The following is an 11,183-nucleotide window of genomic DNA, read 5'->3' as shown; positions in this document are numbered from 1 at the left end:
GCATCACTAAGTCAATCCAACTTAGTCTAGTCTAAGTCAGTCCAACTTAGTCTAGTCTAAGTCAATCTAACTTAGTCCATGAAGTTAATCAAGTCTGAAATAGTCCGATACAATAAACGTACCCTAAATTAGGTTTAAGGAGCGGTTACATTGCTTTTCTCAATTAGCCTGACTTGCGGTCATAAATTTTTTTCTCCATTTCATGTCCTCACTCATGGAATATGAGAAATAGAAATGAGATGATGATGTATACCTCATTGCACGATAAATCACTCACTTGAAGTGAGATATAAAAACATGAAGACGTGTGACTAGTTAAATGTTAAAATTTCGTATATAACCGATTGCATGGTAACAATTTTCGTGTGATGTGAGAAATAAAAAAATAATATATATATATATATATATATAATCCTTCAAATTTTCAAAAGATTAAAAAGAACAATGCATAACCAGTTAAATCCCTCATTTGATGTGAGAGATAGAAACATATAGATGTAAGACTAGTTACATGGTAAAATCTCTCACGTGAGGTGGGAGATAAAAAGACAAAAATGTACGACTAGTTGCATAATAAAATCTTTCGCATAATGTGAGAAATAGAAAAGAAAATTCTTATGTATAACTAATTACATGGTAAAATTTCTGATGTAAAATACGAAAAAGAGAAAGAAGACAATGTATAACCAGTTATGTACTAAAATTCCACCACCCATGGCAGTAAAAAACCAGTTTGAAATTTGGTATATAATGCATGGATTGATTAGATGGCACTATACATTTGTAGTATGGTGATAGAGTGATTGCTGGTAGCTATGGCTTGCAACTTGCAAGTATTTGCTGAGTCGAGATCCTTTTCGAATTTTTGTGTCTAGAAATCAAGCATTCATAAATTCAAGCCTTAAAGAAAGAGATATATGATCTTTGATTTATGTGATGTGAACTAATAAAATGAACTAATAAGAATCACAGAATTAAAATAAGTAGTTTGAATCTTTCAATTGATTGCCTCCGAACACAAAAATTCGAAGAAGATCTCAATTTAGTAATAGTTACTGCTCACTGCTCAGTACTCACTCTTTACACTGCTCATCCACTCAGTATTCTTGCACGGTCGAGATGGGCCAACACGGATTCCATCCACACATGAAATTATGAAAGTGCTATAATTAAATTCTGCCCATATTATCTCCACTGCTAAACTTCAAATTTGGCCGCAAAGTGAAATGCAATGATAGGCCTAGCTAGCATAAGAAATTCCAAGCATTTCATTGGTATAATCTGGCTTTAGATATTATTCTCTGAAAAAATTTGTTCATGTTGAAAAATAGTTGACATGACACAGCTGCAATTTAACTGAAACTCATTTATATGAGTTGCTTCTTAGCAGGGATCTTGTTACACTGTAGTAAAAATAGAACGATATGACTTATGCAATAATCATGTATTAACCGTATAGGACCATCATATTCTAAAAAAGTAAAAAGCTGCTCGTATATATGCTATTGTTGAAAATAATAGTGGGTAATGAATGCCCACATAGAAACTGAAGATATTGGGTAGATTTTCAATGCCCATAAAATTAATCTTGATTTGGGAGATGAAGAAATATTATATTGTCAAAGATGTGTGCTTGGAGTTGCTCTATAAATAGAGCATTCCGTATGCTTTCAATAGTGAGCAAAGAAAAAAAAAAGAGGAAGAGGAGAGGAGAGAATACATAGAGTTATCTTTGTACTCCTATTATTCAAATTATAATGAAAGCATCACTGCTACCCGAGGACGTACTCCAGTCACACTGACGGTAGAGGAACCTCGTAAATTTTGTGTCTTGTTTTATTTATTTCACTGCACATATACCGTTGATTTTACAACAGCTATGGAATTTTAATCTGGAATTTTTAAGTTATATGCGATCCAACGTAAGATGGGTATTATATAGAAGTCAAATCATGGGATGAAGCATTTGCCTGACCTACAATGTGACTCCAAAAATATTCATGGATTAGAGCCTTTTAAGAAAATCTAGGAGATCTTTAGGGAAAAAATAATAAAAATTAAGGAAGAATACGTCTCCAACAATAGTGGACTAGGTGGAGTGGCAGCTATGATCATTTGTGACTTAAAAAAATAAAAAAATAAAAGTCTACAAGGATAAGGAGGTTGGTTTACAAGAATGGGAATAGGTTATCATCGGTCAATGGGATTAAGATCCTCTCTAGACTAGTTTCATGCAGATGTTACAAACCAATTGATCGTAATCATTGATACAAATCCAACGGCCAAAAAAGTCTTCTCCTACAATCACGTCGTCTGCTTCTTCCTTTTACGTTTTGTCTCTCCAAAAGTCCCTCCCTTCACGGCCATGTCAGCTCCCTCTCTCCTCCAAAGGTAAAATATTTGTTCCATGTCCTCTTATGCTATGTTTGGTTGCCAATTAATTAACGATATTTCCAAAAAAATTGAAATTTTATGAGTGTGGTTCGGGATTCTCGAGTTTACTTGATTTTATATGATTAATAATCTGTTACTATGATTGTTCAATAAAATAATTTTATTCTGATAATTTTTGTTTCTCTCTCACTCATAATATAAACCGTAGTAAATAAATTATCGTTATTGTGGAGAAAAATGTGAGAGAAACTTGTGTCTTTTGAGAATTATCATATTCAATATATTTCAGAGATGATATTTCAGTTCAGATCACAGATATTTCAAAGATAACATAGTTTGTTATTTTTCTTTCTTTAGGTCCACCTGATCCATGGTTGTAGGGATGGCCTAGTAGAGATATATTAGATCATAGTCTCCATCTCATTTAATTCATACAACTATACATGGGACCGTATATAACTTGATTTCTTTTTTTTCTTTTTTTAACATGATCTATATGTTATTTTATTTTAATATAACCTAATCATATATTAGCATTTGGTAAAAAGTTATAAGGTCGGAAATTGGATGGTTCAAAGTTTTCGAAAGAAGTAATATATATATTTGTTGGATGGTGATAAGAATATATAACATGTAAAGATGATATGGTATTTATGTGACCTTGTTAAATTTTCATAGAGCTTTTAACCTGATTGAAGGAAATGTCACGCACCTAAAACTATTACTATGCTCTAAGAGCAAGTCCACCCCATCCCAATTGCCCAATCAATTGGGCAATTGAATCCTCCTAAACTCAAAAAACTCTTTCCACCATAGTCTAATTGGTCAGGCTACTTGTGGGCCCAAAACAACCAGATTGAGCAATCGGATAGGAATAGCCCAAGTGGGTGGCTGAGTCTATTTGACATTAGGTTGACGTCAATGACACTGAATCTGAACTTGTCTAATTATTTTATGGTGGAAGAAGACAATTGGCTTCGGAATGACATCTTACATACAACGTGTACTTCTCATGGCAAGGTATGCAATGTGATAATCGATGGGGGTAGCTGCGAAAACGAGATAGCTACTATTATGGTGGAGAAGTTGAATTTGAAAACGATGGATCACCCACGATCGTACAAGCTCTCTTGGCTGCACAAAGGGAATGAGGTAAAAGTGAATAAAAAGTGCTTAGTTCAATTTTCTTTTGGAAAAAAAAAAATTATAAAGAAATTACATGAACAGGTTCGGGAACGTATCATTAAGCAAAATAAGAAGTATCAAAGGCAAGCCAACAAGCACAGGAAGCCAGCTGCTTTCAAAGAAGGAAATTTGGTGTGGGTTCATCTTCACAAGGGAAGGTTCCCTCGAGGCAAGCATAGGAAGCTGAAACCACGAGCTGATGGTCCTTTCAAGGTACTCAAACGTGTAGGAGACAATGCTTACAAGATTGAACTTCCAAGAGACTATGGAGTATCAGCAACCTTCGATGTTGCAAGCCTTTCTCCTTATCATGGTTGCAAAGATGAAGAGAACTCGGGGACGGGTTATTATGCAGCGGAAGTATATGACACCGAATCTGGACTTGTCTAATTATAATATGGTGCATTTATTATATTTAATTCAAAGATGGTTCATGTTTCATTTAAGTTTATGATTAGTATTACATTAAGTTTATGCTTAGTAACTTATTCACGGAAGGTTGAAGGCTGTAACCTCTTCATGAAAGGTTGAAAGTTGTTCCATGCCTAGACTATTTAAAACCACTACTCATGTATGGAAATGGATCATTCAGAAATTAAGAATTACTTTTAAACTTGGTTTGGTGAAGAGTGTTTTTCTTCCTATTTGTAAACTACTCTCATTTCTTTGATGGATTCCTTAGAGTGATGAGTTGTTTATCTTTGAATGTTTACTTGTGATTTCTCTCTGATTTTCATTATCTAGTGTCAGTCAACCAAGTTATTTATTATTTGCGTCACTCTTTCAACGTGGATCTTGAGGAATCCAATAACGTTGGTTAGGAGAACAGACATGTAGCTGGAGCAATGGATCTGGACGGAGTTGCGAACCTACTTCTCCTAATGGATGCCGCCCCAGGAGGTGGAGGAGTAGTGACTCATATATAGAAGAATTAACTCTTAATTGAAATTCCTAATACAATTCTTTTCTTCCCGATAAGTCTTGTATCAACATTGCATTTTGGGGTGCATTTTCGAACACAATTGACGTTGTAACAAGGTGTCACCATTGTACGGAACATATGTACAAAAATACCTAACAAAGGCAAAAGGACGAAACCTAACCTTTCACTGAGGAGTGTGGAGAAAAATGGGTCTCAGGGAATTATGACGTGACATGACCACAAATTATTGCCTTTCCCATTGGTCGCTGTCAACCGTACCCTGAACTATACCACGAACAATACGTTACCCCACACGTACTACTACAATTTTACTACGTGCAGCTATACTACTACAAGCGACGTCAGTGGGAGAAATGTAATTTTGGACCTTCACCACCATTCTTTTGGTCGTCGGCATTGTTTTCCTCTTGTTTTTCTTGTTTTGGATTTCAAAGCTATAGTGCTAGATATTATATAAGAAAAACTAATAAAAAAAATTTGAAAACTTTGAGTTTTAATGATAAAAACAAAATAAAGGGTAAAATGAATAGTACTAGATTGACTTTTTAATGTAAAAATGTGGTTTTTCGTTAAAATAAATAGTACAGTGGGTTTTTCGTTAAAACTCTCTATTATATATAATATATGTGTGTGTATGCGTGTGTGTGTGTGTATATATATACACACAAGCCCTTTAAGGGAAATGATCCCTATTTTTCAAAAAAAAAATGGGGACATTCTCTTAACCATTAGATTTGACTTTAATGAAATTTTATGGCTGCGATTAAATCACAGAATCTCAACTACAGGATTCATTAAAGCCAAATCTAACGGTTAAGAGGATGATCCTCATTTTTTTTGAAAAATAGGGCTCCTTCCCCTTAAAGCTTCCTATATATATATATATATATATTTTTTTTTTTCCTTCTTGTTGGTGGATATAAAAGCTTGGTGTGGTGTTTTTGCCTAGTTCACTTGTTCGTAGGAGGGTCCTAGTGATGATGGGTACAGGGATTGAAGAAAGAAGTTTGGATAGAGAAAAGAGAAAAAACTGAACAAAGGCGACCAAGACTCGTTGATTTGTGTGGTGGGGGTGGGGCAAGGTAGCCGACGGTGTGGGAGGGTGTCGTTGGTGCCTTGCTAGGGTTGTGGGGGTTGTTGGCTGATATATTATTCTTTATTGCTTTATTTTTGTTAACACTTCACAGTTAATTGGGAGTCAATCAAGTGGATATATGTGAATCTTTAAAATTGACGTGTCATATCTTGAAACATTAGATTAATAAAATGGTAAAGATTTAATGAAATGTGAGTAAATGAGTAAGAATGCGAAATGTGTAAATGTAGAGACTCGGAATTCTATTGTGACTTTAGGCAAGAATTATCACTGATGTTAAATCAATTAAGTGAACTGTGATAAGAATTTGAATTCTAGCTAGCTAAAGACCAAAAAGTCCAAGTGGAGAATATTACCGTCCCTTTCAAGCTTCAATCATATTCCTAATCAAAGCCTGCTTAGATTTTAATATCCAATGAAGTTTATATACGGTATTTAACAAGAAACCAAGATTCTTAAGTTTTTCCTTTTGTTTCATCTTCTCAAATTATTAGCAACAAGAAAATTAAGAAACCTTTTCTTTGAGGAGTGAGCATGTTATTAAAAGTTCTTCTAACAGTAGAATATGCATAAAGATATTTATTCTGCATGCTACCTCTATATGATATAATGATTTAAGTCAAAATATAATAAAATACAAATATGGTTTATATATTATCATTAGAACTTACTCGTCTTTATTTCACAAAATTAAACAAATTAACTTTAGTTTACCATCTAAGAGGTCTTAGGTGAGATTGATACCTAAATATAAGAATCAGCACCGTAAATTTTTTTCGTATTACACTATTGTCCCACTTGTGTGAGTTTAATAAAAGTGAGTCATATATTAAATGTGAGACCATTCTACTTTTTCCTTTTGCATATTTTATGATTGGTCGCCTCTTTTCTCTCTTGTCATTTATTGTATTAATTACACTCATGCGTTCAGTATATTAAACTCATAAATATGAATCACTCTCATTGCACTTAGATTTTCTAGCTCATTGTAGGAGTTTGATTTTTATATTATTGGTAGCACTCTCAATTTTTTTAACTCAATATGAAAGGCTTAGTATAGATATCGATGTATTAAAAAAATTAGAAAAATACCCTTCTTATGTGACTACCCACATCGCCCAGGAGAGTGGATCTTGTAAGCTTTATATGTATATTCTCATTTCTACCTAGCACGAGGCCTTTTGGGAGCTCATTGGCTTTTGGTTCCATCGGAACTCTGAAGTTAAGCGAGTTCGCGCAAGAGCAATCCCAAGATAGATGACTCCCTGGGAAGTTCTCGTGTGAACGACGGTGGAGTTAGTCTAGGATGTGGTGGGGGCCCAGATGTGACATCTTACCTTACATTGAGAAAAAGGTTTTGCAAGTGAGAATTAGTAGGGAACATGATAACCAGATTAATCCCTTAAAGGGATCAAGATCCTCTCCTGATCTAAGGATGAGGATCCTTCTGATCAAAGAATGTAGGCCGTTAGATAAAAATCTAACGGTTATAATTATTATAACTTTAAAAGGACCTCCTGTTTGTAGCCGTTAGATTTTCATCCAACGGCCCACGCTCCTTGGTCAAGAAGATCCTCATCCTTAGATCAGGAGAGGATCCTGATGTTTATTTTATTTTATATAAAACTTATAATTGTTAGGGTATTTTCTAATTTTATATTATTTCAATCGTAAATATAGATTTACATAAAATTATACAAAAAGGCAATAATTAAAACTATGAATTGTATTGTATTATTGTGCCGTGTGGAATTTGAAAACTTTCAATTAGCAGTACCCACCTCTCAAACAGTCAAATCATGAGTACGAGAGGTTTCAAAAAATTTGGATAAGAGAAGCACCACCGACTCGTGTTACTTATCAAGTGCATTGTATAATTACAAAACATGCAATCGATCTTTTTCTCCAGAAGCTGGAGGAAGACGATAGGTAGGAGTTCAGTACTGGTTTTGTACTAATATATTTTTATGAAATGTGAAAATAAAAAAAATTAAGTTTAAAAAGATATTTGGTAAATATTTGAAAACAACTTATTTTTATAGTTTTTGATGAAAAAAAATTGAAAACGTAAAACAACAAAAATGAGCTTATTTTCACAGTACAACAAAAATAATTTTTTTTTAAAGTACAGCAATAACGAACCAGCCATGAATAGGATCCCATTGAGTGAGCCGAATTAACGACCTAATTGTATGGCCAGAGTCGCAAAATTTTAAGATTCAAACAAGGTGTCTTGCAAGCAGATCACACCCCAACAAAATTCGTGGGTCCTAAGCACGTTCTTTGATGATCAAGTTTTGCTTTTTTTTTATTTTTATGTTTTAGATTTCCTTTTACTTTGGAGAGAGCAAATGAATGAGATTTGCCTTAAAACTAACATAAAATACATACATTATTGCTAACCTACTGTGAAACTTAATAATATGGTATGTTTTCAATATTTGAAGTGTGATAAATAAAATATGGGGTGTTAATAAAACAACCTATTAAAATAAAAGAAGTTTGCTATAATTTCATGCAAAGCATAACTAGTCCATCTTGTTTGTATGTTATACAATCTTTTTAAGTAGCTTAGATAAACTCGTTTAATTTTTTAATTCTTCAAGACACATTCAACTGTTAAATTTAATTATACGTGCTACACATTGATGTATTCAATTTTCATAGTGGAATATCTAAAAAGTTTGCTATGATTTTTAACTTCATTTTTCATTCACAATAATAATTAACACTGACCATGATTTTTAAGTGAATAAACACTTAATACTACAGTCGAGTGGCGTTCCTCTTTACTTGTAAGTAAGAGGTCTTAGGTTCGATTATCGCCGAAAGAGAATTTGAACTACTTCATTGCTAGCTTATTGTGAGACTAAATTTACCCTCTTAATGTAGATCATTTCGTTTATTTATTTATTTATTTAAATTTGGTTTTAAAAAAAAAATTAAAAATTAATTGAGTGAGAGGAGCATGCCAGCGTAGCTTGTAGGGTTTTTGATATCGATATTCTTCTTCTGGGTAAAAAAACGATCGGTGAGACGTCAAGAGAAAAAGCGACAGCTCACCACCTAGATTTGTGGGTCCCAATCAATTCCTCTCTCTAGATTTCCTCGTTTACCTTTTTGACGCGACGTGATTGGAATATGGGCTTCCCCCACGCTCGTCTTCACACGCGCGTGGCCCCAGACGCTCATAATTCATCACCATCCATGGAAATCCATTGCCCTCTCCTCTACTACGTACCTTTTGCGTTATCCATTATTCTATCGACGATATCAAATCTTCTACACATAAAATCATAACTTCGTATCATAATTATTGACTCACATGTACTTATAAAATTCAATTTTCTTAGCTGTATTATCATAAATTTAATATATGTCAAACATAATTAAGATCGTAAAAATACCACGTTTATTTTAAATACAGAAAATATGATATGCCCTTCCCTTCCCCTTCCTTAATAAATTCTCCAAAATATGTGGATATTCTCAAAACGCATGAAGGTTGACTCGACATGAACTTTACCTAATATTCCAAACAAAAAAAAAGTGTATATTTCAAGTGCTTCAAGAGTTTTGAATAGAATAATACTTGGCTACTTAAATTTGTTTGTTGTTGATTTATAGATTTCGTGTTTATAATTGAAACCGTTCATATCATAAATCACTCTGTAGATATCGTATCTGCAAAAAATCAATTAAAACTAAGGTAGTTTAGTCATTAAATTGTATAAACACAGATAAATGGAATTGGTAAAAGTTCTACGAACTATCTATGTATTTGCTACAATAGATTAACTAAATAACCTTAGTTTTGATTATTTTTTGCGTGGTGATCTTTACAGAATGTTAATAGTTGCAACGAGGACGTCGGTGGACCACATTGTGAGACGGACCTAAGCAGGCTTCTATAATTTGTTTCTTGATAATTAAGGTAAAATTTCATCTAAAATTTCTTACACAATTCTATTTCTAAACTAAATTAGCAAGGGCTTTTATGTGCATGTAACTCTTATTTCCTATTGGTGATGGTGATGATGGAAAGAACTATAGCCCATGCTCAAAAAGCTTAGAATTGATACGACTCAACTGATCAAGCCCAAACATTTGTGTTGCCTGTACAAGTGCATAGCGGAATAGGGGAAAAACACAATGTCAATTTGGTATGACCAAAACCCTAATTTCTTCACTAATAAGAAGCATTCACCCATATGATATTGACCTAACTTGTTTATTGTTTAGTTAAAAAAAGTTGTGTCACAACTTCATGTCAAGTGTTAGTCAACTTCGAGCTGATGTATTTGTGTTCAGTTTGAGTACACCTCTAATTAGACATGATAGAAAAACGACAAGACGTACACAGTTAAACTTTGAAGCATATAGTCCTAATCGGACAATTAGAGTTTACACTAAGCAAGTGAGGAATATGGAAAAAGTACATAACAACATGACATGCAAATGGGCAGGCAAAGACTAACAAACAGATGATTAGCATGGAGCCCATGTGTTAATTATGATTAAGTGTGGGTTGTGACCAAGAACATACACTAATTAACGAAAACGAAAGGTCGAAAGGCGGAAAGGGCACTTAGTTAATGATGACGATTAGCATAATTAAAAAGGATTAGAACCACTAGTGAGGACTGTGGAGGGAATGACCCTTCTCAAAAATATGATCGCATCCAAACAGCATACAATGCTGGAAAGACACAAACACAGAATCAAACTTAGTTGACCAAATAGAAATAAAAATGGTGGGAAGGGGGGGGCAAGGCAAGAAAGCAAGCCAGCATTACTTAGATTTTTTCTTGACCATGTTTTGGGTGACAGAAACTGTCGTCATTAGTAAAATCTGCTTTGATTAGTTCTGATGTTTTTGCTGCCAGCAAGCATCCCTAATCATTTCTCCATCATCTCTTACTTTCAAGTCATATATATACATATATAGATATATGTGTATGTATGTATAAATACACACACACACACACACACAAAGAGACTGTACAGTAATCAAGGTTTGTTTCTCGATTAGTCCAATCTAATTGGGGACATAAGCAGAACCCTAATATAATGTGTCTTCTTTTAGGTATCATTGTCTGCATAAAGCTGTTTAGGGTTTATACGCAATGCATGCTCAACAAATAAATAATAATTAACATAGTTCTCATTTAATATAAACAATACTCTACTTTAATGGAAATCAGGAATTAGACTAGACCACAATACGAGTTACTTACCGTTAGAAATTAAATTGAACACAAATATTATACGTTATACGTTCTTGTTAAGAATCTATGCATATATATTTTTAACGATTTATTAATATATTTGATAATTTGAGGTCCAACTAAGAATATGTGCTCATACCTAAATGGGTCCACTTTATAAACCCATCAACTTTGACCCCTGAAAGCGTGAAATGTTTTAATCAACTTGTTCTAAAGCTTTAATTTTGGTTTTTGTACATTGATGCCTGAACCTAAACAGAATAAGTGGGATCCAAATGATTATTATATTTAATTGAGTGTTAATGTGAAGCAAAGAAGAGGTTAATATAATTAAAAG

General features: G+C 33.6%; 1 protein-coding gene across 1 annotated transcript; it reads left to right on the top strand.

Moving 5' to 3' along the window:
* The first annotated feature begins 3,341 nt into the window (after positions 1–3,341).
* LOC125472412 lies at positions 3,342–4,142 on the top strand. Its single transcript, XM_048573790.1, has 2 exons — positions 3,342–3,546; positions 3,622–4,142. The coding sequence occupies exons 1-2, from the start codon at positions 3,349–3,351 to the stop codon at positions 3,967–3,969; spliced, it is 546 nt and encodes a 181-aa protein (XP_048429747.1). The 5' UTR covers positions 3,342–3,348; the 3' UTR covers positions 3,970–4,142.
* Positions 4,143–11,183: the final 7,041 nt, after the last annotated feature.

This window comes from the organism of the source record quoted next, unplaced genomic scaffold (genome assembly GCF_019419815.1).
Source record: "Pyrus x bretschneideri cultivar Hongxiangsu unplaced genomic scaffold, Pyrus_bretschneideri_v1 Contig7, whole genome shotgun sequence".
NCBI classification, from domain to species: Eukaryota; Viridiplantae; Streptophyta; class Magnoliopsida; order Rosales; family Rosaceae; genus Pyrus; species Pyrus x bretschneideri.
Note: the sequence above shows the minus strand (reverse complement) of the source record. Positions and strands in the feature narration are given on the sequence as shown.

Coding starts and splice junctions, on each gene's coding strand:
- LOC125472412 (XM_048573790.1), top strand. CDS start 3,349: ATGGTGGAAGAAGACAATTGGCTTCGGAATGACATCTTACATACAACG. Junction 3,547..3,621: donor GGCTGCACAAAGGGAATGAG/GTAAAAGTGAAT, acceptor TTACATGAACAG/GTTCGGGAACGTATCATTAA.